General features: G+C 36.7%; 1 protein-coding gene across 3 annotated transcripts in view; it reads right to left on the reverse strand.

The window, feature by feature from the left end:
* The window catches only part of CCDC9B (coiled-coil domain containing 9B), a 74,909-nt gene that overhangs the window by 3,280 nt on the left and 53,446 nt on the right, over window positions 1-18,183 (reverse strand). For all 3 annotated transcript variants that reach the window (XM_039323849.1, XM_039323851.1, XM_039323848.1), the window contains 3 exons: window positions 18,016-18,121; window positions 7,809-7,866; window positions 3,604-4,327 (listed from right to left, as the gene is read on the reverse strand). In XM_039323849.1, coding sequence (XP_039179783.1) covers window positions 3,638-4,327; window positions 7,809-7,866; window positions 18,016-18,121 — 854 coding nt within the window. In that variant the 3' untranslated portion in view covers window positions 3,604-3,637. The remainder of the gene's footprint in view (window positions 1-3,603; window positions 4,328-7,808; window positions 7,867-18,015; window positions 18,122-18,183) is intronic.

Genomic DNA, 18,183 nt, shown 5'->3' on the forward strand with positions numbered 1-18,183 from the left:
TTTTTCTAAGGCTACACCAAAATGTTTGACTCCAAAACATGTACTCTTTTTCCCTAACATGTTTTCTTTTCTTTTATTGACTTTATTGTATATCTTTTTCTTCAAAAAGAAACTCTTTGAGTTCTTTTGGCTACTGGGCAGTTTAAACATTTGAACATTGTAATAAATAAATAAGTAGAAGTCAGCATGCTACTGGTATATGAAAATGCCTCTGATGGATGGAAGAACTGACAGTGAAGCAAATGTGCATTTAGTCTCCTAGGAAATGAAGTTGGGGCAATATGCTAGCTAGGCAGCAAAAAAAAAAAAAAAAAACTAATGGGTTAGGCTCAAATATGAAAGAGTTTTCTACTTTAAAAACAAACATTTTTCTACTTTAAAAACAAACCACTCCTAATAGTTCTGCAGGTGAAATCTTATGCAAGAATTCCAGTGATGGGTATCAGTATGAAGAGAAATGGCCATCTTATGTGGAAACATGTAAAATCAAAAAGAAGCTAGATGACGCTGGTTTTTCTTGATGCCCAGAAGGCATTTGATAATTTGAATTGGAATTTTATTATAACACAATTGTACTATATGGATTTTGGGACAAAATTTGGAAAGATGGTTGAGAAAATATATACTAAACAAACAGCTAGGGTAATTATAAATGAGGAAATGACAGAAAAAATTGATATAACCAAAGGAGTAAGACAAGGATGCCCACTTTCTCCTCTTCTATTTATTTTATAATTAGAAATACTTCTTACAAAAATCAGAGAGGACCAAGAAATAAAGGGTTTAAAAATTAAAAAGGAAGAATATAAGGTCCAGGCCTTCGCTGATGACTTGGTATTTATTTTGGAAGATCCATTAGAAACCGGCTTTAAATTGATTCAAAAAATAGAAGAATTTGGTGAGGTAGCCGGACTTAAGATTAATAGGAATAAATCCAAATTAATAACAAAAAATCTTACAAAGGCACAAGAAAGGGAATTGGAAGATAAAACAAAGATAAGTATAACCAAGAAAATAAAACACTTAGGGATCTGGCTTACAGCGAAATGCTCCTCGATTAAGGAGGACAATTATGATAAAATACTACACCAGTTAAAAAAAGATTTAGAAAATTGGGAAAATTTGCAAATTTCATTTTTAGGGAGGACCGCTACGGTCAAAATGAATGTATTGCCAAAAATATTATTTCTGTTCCAGGTTATTCCAATAAAATTAGGGAAAACATTCTTTCAAGAATTAAATAAATTGATCACTAAATTTATATGGCAAAGGAAAAAACCCAGGATTAAATTAAAACTCTTGCAAGACACGAAAGATAAAGGGGGATTGGCGTTACCAGAGTGGGAAATATACTACCAAGCATCAAGCTTAACTTGGCTAAAAGATTGGATGGATTTGAAAAATACTAGAGTCTTAACAATAGAAGGACATGATTTGCAAGCAGGGTGGCATGCATTCCTATGGGATGAAAAACATAAAATACACAGATATTTTCAAAGACACATAGTTAGGAATGCATTGCTACAGACTTGGGAAAAAATAAAACAAAAACATTATACAAGAATTCCAATGTGGTTATCCCCAACAGAAGCTTTGAAATACCCAAATCTATTGGATATAAATAAGATAATTAGATACAAGGAATTAGTAAATGAACAGGGAAATTTGAAAACAAAACAAGAATTGGAACAAGACATTGGCAGAGAGATTGATTGGTGGACATTTACACAAATTCGATCTAAATATACAGAGGACAAAAAATTATATGAAATTCAAAAAGAGCCGCAAGAATTGGATAAAATTATACATGGAACAGAAATAAAATTAATTAGCAATTTATATAAATACCTATTGAGATATTAAATGGAAGACGAGGTTGTCAAAGACACGATGATTAGATGGGCAAAAAAATTCAGATATAATATAGAATTGGAGAAATGGGAAAAAATATGCGAAATAAATATAAAATTGACTATGTCAGCGGCATTCAAGGAAAACCAGTTGAAAATGTTTTATAGATGGCATCTTCCACCTGCAAAGCTTGCCAAGATGTTCCAGAATAACTCGCCAACATGTTGGAAATGTAAAAAAGTACATGGAACATATTATCATCTATGGTGGACATGCCCAGTTGCAAAAAAATACTGGTCTACAATAAGAAAATGGATCCAAGAAATAATAGACCAACCTGTAGACTGGAAACCAGAGATCTTTTTGTTGGGTATTTTAAATAGAAAATATAGTAAAGAAATATGGTACTTAATTTTACATATAATAACGGCGGCAAGAATAGCATATGCACAGTGCTGGAAAAATGAGAATATACCATCAGAGGAAGAAGTAATAAGAAAAAATCCTGGACTGTGCTGAGATGGACAAATTAACAAAAGAGATAAAAGAAAAGGAAGACACAGAGTATTATATAGTATGGAACAAGGTGTATGTCTGGTTGGAGACTAGAAATAATAGAGGAGAATAAATATGGAAAGGTCAAAAGTGAAAATATGTGTACACATGAAGGAAGAAAAATGTAAATAAGAAATAATGGGGCTATAAGGACAAATATTTAAAGAAGAATAAGGGGAAATGTAAATATTAGATTACCGTTACGTAATTGCTGTAAAAAAAAGGAGGTATATATTGTGTGTGTATGTGTGTTATGTGTTGCTTTGTTCTGTTTTGTCTTGTTGGTTAAAAATAAAAAAAATTAAAAAAAAGAAGCTAGATGTTCTATCTAGCCATAAAATGCTAATTGTAAAATACCAAGTAATTTCTGAGCAGTCAAAGAAATACTAAATCATCTAAGTTTAAAAAAAATTAAGGGAAAGCATTTTTCTTTTTATTCTCACATTTGATTCTTTTTTTTTCATGGAATATTTTCCTTCTGCAAATAAGCAGAACGGGCCAAATATAAAGCTTAAAGCTTTTTTTTTTTTAATCATTTATTTAAACCAGCCCAGGTTTGAAAGAAAACTCAAAAATCAACTAGTGCAATCTTCACCAAAACAAAAAGCATTGTAACAAGAACTCTGGCAGGAAGGCAGCCAGCCTCTGCTGAAAAAAATCTCTTACAATTTTCACTTCCACTTCCATCAGGACGATCTTCCTAATATTTGCCCTACTGGTTTGTACCTTACCCTGCAAAATAATAATTCTTTTATCAGCTGCCTCCTAGGCTTCCATACACTTAACATAGTTATCCTATCACCTCTGGAAGATACATTCTCTAGCATAAGCATCTACGTTTCTCCTAAGCTTTGATCTCTAAGTCTTCATCATTGTTGCTGCGTTTTTGTAGACATGGTCTTCATCAAACATGACATATCTTGGAGTATTCTGAATCTGTAAGCCATGTCACCTCAGTTTAAACCAAATAAGTAGCATACTTCCTCATCCCTCAAATCTCAATGTTTTTACAACCGCATATTTATTCAGACCTTGCATTTTGATGGCTCATATAAATAGGCTTTAGAAAAAACATTGTGGGGGACTGCATCCCATCTCTTTTGAGTGTCAGTAGGTTGCTGTCCCTGAGCCTTAAGATAGTATACAGTATAAATCTATATAAATGAACAAAATGCCACACAGTGAGGATTCACTGACCTTCAGCCCGCTGAGAGCTCAATTCATTCTTAGATTAATTATGTACTGCCTTATTGCATGACTCAGGCTTGTCTTGCTTCAAGTTGCAAATTTTTGTTCCTTCTGGTGCACATTCATTCCTTATCCCTTGAATTTCTCCAAAGGAAGTCTTGTTTTCCTCCCCGTGTGCAAGGCAGGCTGTACTATTCTTTTCTGTCCCAACAGCTACCTGCTTCTTGAGGCTTCCAATATGGATTTCTTCTGTTTGTCTTATTATTGACAATTCCTGGCCCCTGCTACCTGTTTCCATCACATCTGGCAGCTTGATAAAGTTGTCAGGACAATCCTCCTCCGGGTGCCTTTCAGAACATGTGTTTTTATCTAAGCAATTTTCATGGAGTTCTTGAATTACGTCCCTAGAAGCCTTCACTCTGGATATTTCCTGGCAGCTATTCTTATAGTTAGTCTTAGGAGACAAATCAGGTCCGGATATTGCCTTTTTGAGTTTGAGATTTACCTCAGTCTCATCTCTACTGACATCTTGGATAAGGCCCCTTCTGGTTTTTTCATTTGGGCTTTGGGCTTCCCTTGAACCTGAGTCCATTTCATTTCTTTTGGTCTGTGCCACGGGGATATTAGATTCTTTTAGCTTTATATAATTCTCTAGTCCAGGTAGGCAATGGTGCTCTTTCCCTTCTTCGCTGACCAGAGTTAGATTCTTTTGTTCTTCCATGTTAATTGATCGCTAAAATGACAGGAGAAAAAATAAATAACTTAATTAAATCTTATTGTGCTGTTCATTTAAAGCAGTGGTTCTCAACCTTTTTAATGCCGCGACCCCCCCAACCGGTCGTAAGTCAAGGACTACTCAACTGGTCGTAAGTCAAGGACTACTCAACTGGTGCAGCACTGTTTGCAGAATGGGACTTTTGGCGGGCTCAGCAGGGCAGAGACAGCCTGGACAATTCCTATTGGCTTTTGAAAGCCAATAGAATTAGACTCTATTCAAGAGAGTCTATTCTATTGGCTTTCAAAAGCCAATAGAATAAAAGGGAGTAGCACAGCTAAGGAAAAGGGGAAAAAATGGCGGACTGCGTTGTTTGGCGACCCCCGTGAAATGGTCGTTTGACCCCAAATGGGGTCCCAACCCACAGGTTGAGAACCACTGATTTAAAGAAACAAGTGACCCACTCAAAACTATTGCTGTCAGCTGTAATTATCTACCGGAAGTGAAGTTCACCTTTATTACTGGTGTGGAAAACTCAAGTAGAGCAACCAAATTTCCTTATATCAAAGTGCAAGTGATGATCAATATCTTATTGACACTCCTTATTCTCCAACACAGTGTGCTTAATAATTTATCCGGAAATTTTATTTTTAAAATTCATTTAGAAATAAAAATAAATATAGCTGCCCATCTTAAGCACATAACTGGATGGTGAACAATACATATGAGAACAGTAATGATTGTGCATTCAAAGCAACTTACCTCAAAATGCATATGAGGAATTAACTAACATGGTTTAATCATCTCTTCACATCAGCTGCGATTGCTGGCACTATTCCGTAGCACTATGGCAGAGTAGACACTGGTGTCCAATGACTTCACCAGTTACAATAGATGTGATCAAGTTATTTAGAAAGAACTATAATATTACTTGTTTTTACCTACCACTTTTTCTGATCCACTGGGTCAGATAGCTGTGGCAGCAAATTTCCCTAGTTTGCCATCACCTCCCCAATTGCAAAAATGGCAATAATTTCCCTTGCTTTAATGACTTAATTTGCTTCACTGTGCTCTATATGAAGCTTGATTAGAGTCCAGACATTTTCATTTTTTGCAAAATACAACTGCTAGGCTGCTATAACTGCTATATGAATTCAGAACCAGGTTACACACATTTATCTGCCCTGCTTTCTGGGCCCTATTTTAGAAGTTGTTTTTATTCTTAAAACAATACACAGTTTAAAACCTAACTGCCTAAGCAATTGCCTTGACACATTAAAGTCCAGATGTTAAGGTTAGCAGGAATCTTAAAGCAGTCTTCATTTTTAAGATCTGTTTTTAAGACAGAGAGAGAGAGAGAGAGATCTTCTACTGTGTTGCTTTCAAACTGTGAAATTCCCTGGGGACTTTCCAATTTTACTGGGGCTTTTTAGATTGATATAATATGTATGACTTTATCCATTTTTAATAATGTGTAATATGTGCTTTATTTTTACTTACTAGTATTTTATTACCTGCCTTGTGGCTAAAAAAGCAGATGTAATTAATTATAATAGCAGCAGCAGAAATAGCCATCCTGCAATTCCTTTTTTAAATAGCAATTTTATTTTAAAAATTCACTTACGAAAAAACTAATGCAAACTAAAAAAAGAAGGGGAAAAAAAAGAAAAAGTAGAAAGTGCCAAAAGAAAGGGAAAATAGAAAAGAAAAAATAAGAATATAGTGAAGAAAAAGAAAAAATATATAAAGAAATTACTTCATTCTTCATCATAACCAGCACAATCATTGCTTCTATGAAAGAAATAGAGAAATAAAGATGGCTCAACTAAAAGTGAACCTGACAACTGGGGTGAAATGAAGAGCTGGTGAGTAAAAGAGCTTCTCTCTGGACAAAAGGAGGACTTGAGATCACCCACAAGACTCCAGACAGGAGCTTCTTGTGAGGAGACCACAAGGCAGCAGTCTCCAGCAGGTTTAAAGCTATGGGAGACAAGGGAATAAACACTGGGTTTGCATACTTCCTTTTCTAATCACTTTCTGAAGTAACTTGTTGGCTCTTTTCAGCTATTGGAAACTTTTGGATCAACAAATCTGAAAATACCAAATGAATTTCCTTCAATCCATAATGATGGTTTTAAATACTAGTTTTAAATATATATTTTTTAAAAAAAAAAAAAAATTGGGATAAACTGCAAAAGGATGATTAGAAGGTTTTGGAAAGTTACAAATGGACTAAGAGTCGAGGTGGATTTGAAATAAGATTTTGAAATTAATTAAAAATCGTTCCCATGGGAAGATGCTTTTGAATTCTTTTTAAAAACAGGATAGGATGGGACTTTGATGGGTGGACACTGGAGGGAACTAAAAAAAATTTTTTTTTACACTTTCTTTACACACAAAAAAAAGATTAGATTACACGAAAAAGGTGATGAACACCTGAAAGATATTTTTGAACAGTGGACCCAGAAGTTAATTTTAATTTTAAGAGAGTCTTCCTTTCAAGCAGGGATGTCAAACTGCCAGCCAGATGCATCATGGTGAAACAGCACCCACAAAACCGCAAAAAAAGTCATGATACATCGCAACATGTGACATGACGTTGTGAGTTTGACACCCCTGCCGTAAAGAGTCTGTCTAAAACAGGGGTAGTCAACCTTGGCTCTTTTATGACTCGTGGACTTCAACTCCCAGAATTCCTGAGCCAGCTTGCTCAGGAATTCTGGGAGTTGAAGTCCACGAGTCATAAAAGAGCCAAGGTTGACTACCCCTGGTCTAAAAGATGTTATAGAAGAGGAACAAGTTTTATCAGACAAGTCTGTGACTGATTTATTTCCATACCAGTCCTGACATTCCGTAGTGTTCTGTTTTCATTCATTCATTTCATTATTCATTCCATTTATATGCCAACTTTAAGCCAAAAAACCCATGTTGTATTGTTCCACCTATCCAATATATTTCCACAAAAATATTGGGATGAAGAAACAATGTGATTGTGTCAATCAAAATATGAACCCAGACATGAAACCAAGATTTATGGTTTAGCATTATGGGCTGTTCAAACAAAAAAAGAAAAGAATGAATGCTAATATGAATCTTCACAAAATATGCATTTGCTAATATACCTCCATGTATGTTTGGAAATATTTTTATAATTTAAATTGAAATCTAATGCATCGTACCTTAGTGACTAAGACCAGGACCAAGTAACCTTATGATTGCTGATTTTATTGACAAAAATCTCAAAGTCCCAGCAACTATCTTTATCCTGGATTTTGCTTAGACAACCTTTAAGATACGTTTTCTTGAATGGAGTCATACTACAGTAAGATTTGGCATCTTAGGTTCATAACCTGTTGGTTTAATTACATTACGAATGATTCCAGATACTCCAGTTTATTCAACATAATATAGCTCAAAACAAACCATGCCATAGCTATGAATTCAGTTCAGGGATTATATTGTCTGTTTCTATATCTGGGCAAATATTTCATTAACTCACTTGATCATCAAGTTCATCTTTTAAAAAGGGCATTTCATCACCTTCCTTAATGTCCCATCTGTAAAAGAGCAAAAAAAAAAGAGGGGGAACTGTTCAGTTTTCACAAAGTAACATTCTGGTCTTTACTGGAAGATTTTGCTTATCCTAAATCAGGGGTCTTCAAACTTGGCAACTTTAAGACTTGTGGACTTCAACTCCCAGAATTCCTCAGCCAGTCCAGGGCTGGCTAGGAATTCTGTGAGTTGAAGTCCACAAGTCTTAAAGTTGCCAAGTTTGAAGACCCCTGTCCTAAATGGATTGTCCCTAAATAAAAGAATGTCAATTATAACATAGCTGAAACCTTGCAAGTTGACTCTCTTTACATGGTTTAGCAATCCTCCAATCACCTACATACAAGGCATCACTTTGCCTTCACTTTATCATGATTGATAAAGAAGTCGAAATAATAGGATAGAAACACTGGGGTAGATCACCCTGGTAGGAGAATAATGACAATTTTATTTTAAAAAAATATTAAAATTATATGCCACTCATCTTACATTGGCAAGTGACTCTGGGCAGCTCCTATTTACCTATTTAATTAGGTAAAATCGACTATTCATATTTAAGAACATGAACCTGTAACTGTCCAGAACAAAAACAGATCAGCTGAATTCCTTTTAACATTTGGTTTCAAACTGACTGAATTAGAAACTCTCTTACACAAATATTATATAGTTCTATATACATATGTGTGTGCTTATGTGTGTGTGCATATATACACATGCACACACACACATACACATGAACATAGACACACACATCAAGATTAAGTCATAGTAAATCTGTGAATTATAAGATTTGAAATCTAACATCTGGAATAAATCAAGCTGGTAATAGCTACTGAATATATATTTAAACCAGTTGTGCACGGACTAAAAAACTGAATCAATAATTGTTTATATTAAATGAAAAAAGCTTGAGCAAACATCGTCTAGCGCAAATATTATTTATTATTTATTGACTAGATAACTGTATATCCCACCATCCTATGCCCTCTGCATTTGCACTGTAAGATTTAGAGAAACATTGTTTTCAAAAAATGAAACAAATCCAGCATAAACAAAGCACATCTTTTCCTGAGATTGTGCAGAAACCAGATGAACAATCCTGGGGGGGGGGGAGGGGAATGAGCTTTTTGAAGGATTTTCAGTCAGTATTGTGGAATGCCCTACATGATCCAAGGCACTTTTTTGTTTTTGCTTCAAAGTCCTGCAGAGTCTGACTATGACATTCAACTGAGGCTGCAGCAGAAGAGATGCTGAAACTGTTCGTAAACCTCTCTCACCTCAGACTGCCAGTCAGTTATTATTTGCATTTAAAGTCTGGAGGGGGCACTTTCATCATTGCATGTGTTCTTTCAGTGAGCAACTTCTTAAAATGCCAGATAACTTATGAACGCACAAAAAGAGAAATTAATCACTGTAAGCTTCCACATGCAAAGAGGGTAATAATACCTGCTGCTCAAAATAAAAACCTTTATACTACAGTCTAAAAGCATAAGGAAAAGGAGTAAATGAACACTTAAATATAAGGACCCTTTCTTCTTCCTCAAATTGTCTTCTGTGGTTTGTCTTCCTCACTGCAGATCTTAGAAAGCAGAGAATAGGCAGGGAACACCGCGTGCCAATCAATACCTCCCAACATCTGATCAATAGGGAAGTGCAAACACCGTCATTCAATGAATTGGGTTGCCCAAGTGACTGCAAATCCTGGAGTAATACAATTCATCTCATAGGGAATGGAAGGGAAGGGAAGGAATTGTTAGCACCCTTTCCATATTTCTAAAATATACTGCATGCATTTGCCTATAGAAATATCAGAGCTATTGATAAAATGTCAGAGGTGCCTCTATTGCTAATGAAAGGATAGCATGACAACAATGCCTTTTCTAATAGTTGTAACCATGGCTGCACATTGCTAGAATGAAGGGAAGTGAAATATATATGCTAAACAATGCTTACAAGCAAGGCCTATGAACAGAATGAAGGCTGCCTGTGAAGGGAATGTAGAAAAGCCAACTGTCCAGGAACTACAAACATGTCAGAGCTCATGCCAAAGCAAGGAGAGGATTAAAGCTAGAAAACCTCCCCACCTACATGTCACAACAACAGCAACAAAAGATGCAGCAGCTGGGTGAACTCTTACCAGTGTTATCTCCTCTCCCTTTTCTTGGAGTATTGCAATAGGAAGGAGGCATTTGCAGACTCGGACCAGCTAAATCCTCTTTTAAAGTTCTAAAGTGGAATTTAAGAACCTCTAATTTCCAGAAGCTCATCTGTATTCATTAACCTTAAGCTGGCTGCAAGTACTATAGTATAGTTTTTTTCCAGATTTCAGTCATCTGATTTACCTCATGCATTAGGATTATGCTAACTGGGTTGCAAAAATCTCAATCACAGATGGCCGCATGGAGTTAGACTGACTGTCCTGTTTCTTTGTTGCCACGTATGGGTAGTTCAGATTTTTGCAACCCAGATATCATAACCAAACTGAAGAAGAGGAAAGTGATACAGAACATTTTCCGTTACACACGTGTCGATATATAGCGAGACAAAATTGGCAACTGAATTCACACTTCTTGTCCTGGCAGATAACCGTCAATAATGGTTATTTATTAATAGTCAACTATGTTTCCACTTAAGTAGTACATAAGATTACAAACTAGAAAGAGTAAAACCTCAATTTAACAGACCCTTCAGGAGAAACAGGTATTCATTAAAACCAAGTGTCTGTTAAATCCAAAGTTTCCCTCTCCTCAGTGGTATCTATAGAAGGTGGTTAGGTGGTTAGGTGACTAAAGCAACATTGAAGCAGCCCAGCTGGGCAGCTTCTACATTCAAACAAACAAACAAACAAATAAACAAATAAATATTGCATTGTGAACCCACATAAAAAGAGCAGAGTGGTACAATGTGTTCTGACAAATGCAGTGAGATCTCAAAGTGGCCACTTCTTTGCTTCTTTTTCCCTTCCCTTCAAAGGGTGATTTGTCTCAGCGTCAGCCCCTAGGAATTGTGGAAAAAACCTTTTTTCTTCAAATGCTACCAGGAATAAAAATCTTGTGGGAAGTCAGCCCCCCACCCCCAGAGAAGGAAATATTAAAAGGGCAGAAAAATATATTTTCTCAAAGGATCTTAAAGAGACAGAAAAGCATGCCCAGTTTTTTCTTAATAGCCACAAGTCTGCCTCCCCCAAGCAGAAACCAGCTCTGTACAAATGCAGATGTAAACCCTCAGGAAAGTTGGAGCTAGGAGATTAGGAAGACAAAGACCTAAAATCTGCATACCCCACCTGAGGCAGAACATGGTAAGATTAACTCACAAAGGCCAAAAGGCACACCCAAACTCAGGTCAGAATACATGACACAGGAAATAACCAAACAAAAGGCACCAAAGGGTATAAAAAACCTACTTCCTACATGTGCTCAGTCCTTTTCTCTCATCTTTGCTGCCAGAACCATCTTCCTGTCCGGCTCTCCTCTCCAATAAACTACAACCTTCTTCCCAAAGCAGTTGCCATGTTTATTCCCATCTTGGATGAACCAGGATGAAGACTTTTCTTCCAACATATTCTTCCCAGCACCTTCCAAGCCTCCCTTCTTGACCCTGGCCAGTGCTGTCACCTAGTTTGCCTCCAACTTGCCTCCTCTTGCCAAGAACTCAAACATGAAGAGAATGCAGAAGCGTATCCAGTTTTTAGGGGAAGCACTGACTACTATCTTGACTGCTTTCCCCAATAGTAGACACATGATTGCTTCCAGAAAAGCTACCTGGATGAAAATTCTGTCCATTGTAGCCAAAGTTCACTAAACTGAAATCGATTAAAGCAAGGTTTTAGTAAATATAAAATCTACTTGATTTAAAGCAGTAGAAAGTAGCACAAAATCCTACGAAGTCCTACTGTGAAATCCACTTTAGACTGCATTCATTCAAGCAGCAGAAGAGGTGCTGTTTGGGTGTGTTATATTCTCTCCTATTCAAAATCTTAAAAGGCGATGCAGTAAAAGTGCTACACTCAATTTGCCAGCAAATTTGGAAAACTCAACAGTGGCCACAGGATTGGAAAAGGTCAGTTTACATTCCAATTCCAAAGAAAGGCAATGCCAAAGAATGTTCAAACTATCGCACCATTGCACTCATTTCACATGCTAGTAAAGTTATGCTTAAAATCCTACAAGCTAGACTCCAGCAGTATGTTCATCGAGAACTACCAGAAGTACAGGCAGGATTTCGAAGAGGCAGAGGATCTAGAGATCAAATTGCCAACTTACGCTGGATCGTGGAGAAAGCTAGGGAGTTCCAGAAAAACATCTACTTCTGCTTCATTGACTATGCAAAAGCCTTTGATTATGTGGATCACAACAAATTGTGGCAAGTTCTTAAAGAGATGGGAGTACCAGACCATCTCATTTGTCTCTTGAGAAACCTATATGCTGGTCAAGAAGCAACAGTGAGAACTGGACATGGAACTACTGATTGGTTCAAAATTGGAAAAAGAGTCCGGCAAGGCTGTATACTGTCGCCCTGCCTATTTAACTTATATGCAGAGCACATCATGAGAAAGGCAGGGCTAGATGAAACAAAAGTTGGAATTAAGATTGCCGGGAGAAATATCAACAACCTAAGATATGCAGATGATACCACTCTGATGGCAGAAAGTGAAGAGGAACTAAAGAGCCTCTTGATGCGGGTGAAGGAGGAGAGTGCAAAAGTTGGCTTGAAACTCAACATTAAGAAAACCAAAATCATGGCCTCCGGCCCTCTCAATTCCTGGCAAATAGATGGGGAAGAAATGGAGGTAGTGACAGATTTTATTTTTCTGGGCTCCAAGATCACCTCAGATGGGGACTGCAGCCAAGAAATTAAAAGACGCTTGCTCTTGGGGAGGAAAGCTATGGCAAATTTAGACAGCATACTAAAAAGCAGAGACATCACCCTGCCAACAAAAGTGCGTATAGTCCAGGCCATGGTTTTCCCAGTTGCAATGTATGGCTGTGAAAGTTGGACCATAAGAAAGGCTGAGCGCCAAAGAATTGAGGTCTTTGAACTATGGTGCTGGAGAAGACTCCTGCGAGTCCCTTGGACTGCAAGGCGTTCAGATCGGTCAGTCCTAGAAGAGATCAACACCGATTGCTCTTTAGAAGGCCAGATCCTGAAGTTGAAGCTCAAATACTTTGGCCACCTAATGAGAAGGAAGGACTCACTGGAGAAGGGCCTAATGCTGGGAAAGATTGAGGGCAATAGAAGAAAGGGACGACAGAGAATGAGATGGCTGGATGGAGTCACTGAAGCAGTAGATGTGAACTTAAATGGACTCCAGAAGATGGTAGAGGACAGGACAGGAAGACCTGGAGGAACGTTGTCCACGGGGTCGCGATGGGTCGGACATGACTTCGCAATTAACAACAACAACAAAGACAGAGACCAGGATGAGCAGAAATTTGACAGATCAAGATATCCCTGGTATGCAGGTTCATTGTTTAGATTTTTTGCTTTTCAAAAAGTTTCCTCCAGGCAAAGAGTTTGAATAATGATAACAGCAATGCTACATAATTTTTTAAAGATTCCATATCCTTGATGAAACACAGTTTAGCAGCAGTCTCCACCCTTTCCCGCTTGGGGGACTGGCAGAGGTGGCAGCAGTGGGGAGGGGGAGAGGAGATGGTTTTGCAAATGTGCTACTTTCACAAATGTGCATTCGCTCGACAAAAAAATTCTGAAGCCCGATTTTGAATGGGCTACGGCCGGCACTGGGTCATAGGCTGGAGGTTGGGGACCCTTGCAGTGCAGCATTATTATTCCTACACAGAAAATAAAATATTTACTCTTCTCACACAACCAGTGTGATATCAGTACTAAAATATCATATCTTGTTTGAAATAAGAGTGATCAGACCAGGCTCCATCCTACCTTTAGGCAGTATTAGGTAGAAGATGCCAACCGAAGGTAGTAGAGACATAGTTGGCACGTCATGTTGCCTTTCTCTGTACCCAAATTCACAGGTGAAGAAAAATACATTGTCACCTGGGTAGAGTTGCAATAACAGTTGACCATCAGCCCTCATGCATAGAATGAAAAAGTTTTATTATGTTCTCCATTTCAGCAAGCATGATGTCTTGGTATAGGCAAAGATAAGAGCCAAAGTAAGGATCTTCTAATGCATCAAATTTGGTTTCTAAGTCACGAGTTATATTTACATTACTGCACAATCCTTATCAACTGTATTCAGAGAATACTCTATTAAGACTTATACCCAGGTAAATGTGTTAGGATAGTAGTCCAAATCTCAGTTTTGTTCTTTCAAAAGTTGCCAATCTTTGGTAACAGGCCAACTTCAGGAAGACAGAAACTTGTCTGCTTTTTTTTCCTGGTTGTTCATCATTTAACATGCTAAATCGTTGAAAAGCATATTTTTGTTTTCTCAGTTGAGAAAGCTCATCCTCCACTTATTAACTCTATTAAGCTGTTACAGAACAATTAGATTCTAGATATCTGACTTTCCTATTTTCTTATGTGACCAGAAGCTGGCTTTTCTTCCAGTCCTTGGGGCACACATGCAGAGCTAGTTTTATAATAATTTAAATACCAATGATATCTAGCTGCAGCTCAAGATTATTAGCATTTATACTCCCTTAATAAAAACAGAAGCACTGTTAGTCATAAGTCATATAACCTATTTTTTCCTGAAATTCGTACGGACAATCCAAAATTGTTTTTTACAATCTTATAAATTTGGGATGTGTGGGGGAAGGAAGAATTTTCAAATAGGATTCCAGCAGTGCAACCCACTGAAAATGCCTCCTTTGCAATTAAATTGATTTAAAAATGCTTTTAAAATGTGTTTAATGTAACAAAAGCAAATCTTTCACTTATTGGTCACCTCTGAGGATATTATAGTCATCTAAAGGTTGTAGATTTAATTTGAAACTTGGAGCATTAACTCACATGGGAACAGGGGCAAACCAAAAAGAATTGGCATTTTTATTTCCACGAACTAAGATGTCATGTGTTGCTTTGGTCGAAATAAACAGCAGCAGCACTGAATCTCCTGTTGTTACTGGATTTTATGGACTGGGTCCTTAACCTGCATGGTATATAAACTTAAGAGCCAGCTTCCCACTAGCAATAGCAATTATAAGAAGTAGTTTTTATGTCAAGATGGGTCCCTATAAAATGGCCATTTATGTTAATAAAAAAGGAGAGGTAAACGCCACTACCATCCCTGCAGCTTGCTCTTCTAAAGAGAAATGCTATAATTTTGCAAGAGTCCTAGTAATTCAGGTCCAGGTTGATATTCTAAATGGGGCAGTCAATAGGATCTGTCCTGGAGAATTTATACATTGGGCAGGAACTGCCATTAACCATATAACAGTCTCTCATAGCTTGTTACTCTTCTTGGACAAATTCAAAATCGATTGCTGCCTAGATAGTAATCTCCTGCTAGCTTTAAATCTTCATCCTTTGAGTCAGGAATTATTTCTATTTGTGGACAATCTGTTCCAGCCAAATTTAAATATAAGATTTTAGATTTTCCTATTTAAAGTGGCTGAGAAAAATTAATTCTTTATTTATGGAGAGACTAAACTCTTTTTAGAGATCAGAGCATCCATAATTGCACACTAACCCAGCCAAGGTATATCTAAATAAATAGACAGTAATCAAATACCCTCTCCCCATTTCAATAATTTGCTTATGAGTGCAATTAAACAAAGAAATATGTTGTTGCCTTCTATCGTGCCTAATAGTTCTTTATATAAAAATTATATGCGGCTTAATCTAAAAGCATTAAAATAAAAACAAAGAAAATAAAGCAATATATGCCTTGAGAGTCAATGCCATCTATACTCCCATCAAGTTTCACACAAATTAAAAAGCAATATTAATTATAGATATTAATAAAAAAGTAGTGCATTAAAGGAAGAATGTGTAAAAGAATTTAGAGTATTCAAGAATCTATTAATATACCATATAAAGTAGCATTCTTGGAAGCCCCACAGAATCTATTTCTTAACTTGGGCTATCCCAAAGGGTTGCTAGAAATCACACAAACCACTTTTTGTCCCATCTTATATTAAATAAAAACTACGTGGAATTATTTTAAGTTCTGTTCTCACATTTCCTTCCATCTCTGAACTGTGTAATCTCTTCATCACTCTCTCCTTCCTTCATCCATTAACAACTCTTTCATACTTTGTCCAAAGTTACTTTAGCTCTAAAATCTTTTACATCATGGTAGCAGTCAATTTCAGGAGCCAAATTTAGCTACTTTCTTGTTTCAGTTTATCTAAACATTCAAGTATGCCATATCCCAGCAACACTCAAAGAACTGCCTTTTCAGAATAGACGATAGATAGATGATAGACAGATGGACAGATAAACAGATAGACAGATAGACAGACAGACATTATTTATGTGCAATCAAGTCTTTTTTGAATTCTAGTGACCACATATATAGATTATCGCCATGACAATCTACTCCATCCTGTTCTTACAACTCTCCCAATGGTGCACTCATTGCTACTATAACTGAGTCCATCCACCTTGCTGCTGGTCAACCTGCTCTCTTTCCTTCCAACTTTCCTAGCATTAGGAACTTTCCCAGACAGTTGGGTCTTTAATGTGTCTAAAGTAGGATAATTTAAGTCTGGTCACTTGTGCCTCAACTGAGAATTCTGGATTGATTTATTCAATGAAGCATCATTTGTTTTCTTGGCTGTCCACAGTATTCTCAAGAGTCTTTTTCAATACCATTTTTGTTTGTTTGTTTGTTTGGGGACAATTTAAGAAAACCACTTAATAATCACTTAAATGGTTTAATCAATCCAACACTTCAAAAAAATGAAAAAAATTACCCAGTTTGAGGATTCAATTTTTCTAGAGGAACTCTGAGGTTCATAAAAATATAGACTCACAGCATTGTATTCCAAAGGTGCTTTTTCATGAGGCAAATTGACTTCCTTGTTTTTTTCTTTGAAGCCATTTCACTTCTCATCCAAGAAGCTTCTCCAGCTCTGACTGGATTAAACCTCCAGGTGGCCTCAACAACTCTCTAAAAGAATGCAAATGACCAGCTATCTGCAAGGAGTATAAATCCTGCCATTCCCCACCAACCAAAGCTGAAGAAGCTTCTTGGATGAGAAGTGAAACATCTTCAAAGAAAAAACAAGAAAGTCCACTTGTCTCGTGGAAAAGCACCTTTGGGATAACTATGAGAATCTCCATAGATGTCACAGCATTGTACTTTGGCTATAGTAGGTATGATCAGATAGCTATCCATCTGGACTTTCTAATTATTTCAAAATTAAAATTTGTGTTTGGGAATCATTAATTTTATTTGTATTTATGAAATTTAATTTTTAATCTAACTTTACTATGTTTAAATAAGCAGATTTGATACCAAATATTATTTGAAGAATAGCAAAGTAACCTACTGGACATGTATTTAATCATTTTTATAGGTCTTCCTATGGGAGCCATGTGAAAAACAATTAGAAATGCATTAAGTAACTCAAAACTTTATTTAAAAAAATTTTATCCTGTAAATTATTAACCCTAAAAATTATTTAACCTGTATTTAAATAAATAGAGTTTTGAGTTACTTAATGCATTTTTAATTGTTTTTCAGATTGCCTCTATAGGATGACCTATAAAAAATGATTAAATACATGTCCAGTTGGGTTACTTTGCTATTCTTCAAATAATATTTGGTATCAAATCTGCTTAGTACTTGGATGGGAGATTACAGGAAATTCCAAGCCTGTAGGCTAAACGGGACATCCATCCATCTATCCAGGAAGAAGACAATGGCAAACTGCTTCCATAGTGAAGAAGTTACATGGACGTATTAGGGAAAATATTACACTGCTCTAAGCAAGTAAGCTGTACATTTACAAATGTGAATATTTAAAATGTAAAATACATAGCTGAAAAAGTTTGCAACTTAAATACCATTCTGAAATGGATACTCTGTTCCAGGGGGTCTTCAAACTTAGCCCTTTTAAGACTTGTGGACTTCAACTCCCAGAATTCCTCAGCCAGCATATTCTGGGAGTTGAAGTCCACAAGTCATAAAAGGGCCATGTTTGAAGACCCCTGCTCTATTCCTTTAAAAGAGGACACATACTGTATTAACAAGTGTGAAATCTTTTTAAAAGTTACTCTCTTACCTTCTGGCTCTACCTGTCAACCTATCTTTCCCTCTGGCTTTACTGCTCACCACCAGCAGTGATTTGGAAACTGACTCAGTGCTGCTCTTCCTGCGTTGTCCTCCACCTGAAAAATAAGCCACATAGACAGATAAAGAGCCAAACAATTCAGAAACAGACTAGGCATGC

This window comes from Crotalus tigris, unplaced genomic scaffold, assembly GCF_016545835.1.
Source record: "Crotalus tigris isolate CLP2741 ecotype Arizona unplaced genomic scaffold, ASM1654583v1 scf7180000024285.889131, whole genome shotgun sequence".
NCBI classification, from domain to species: domain Eukaryota; kingdom Metazoa; phylum Chordata; class Lepidosauria; order Squamata; family Viperidae; genus Crotalus; species Crotalus tigris.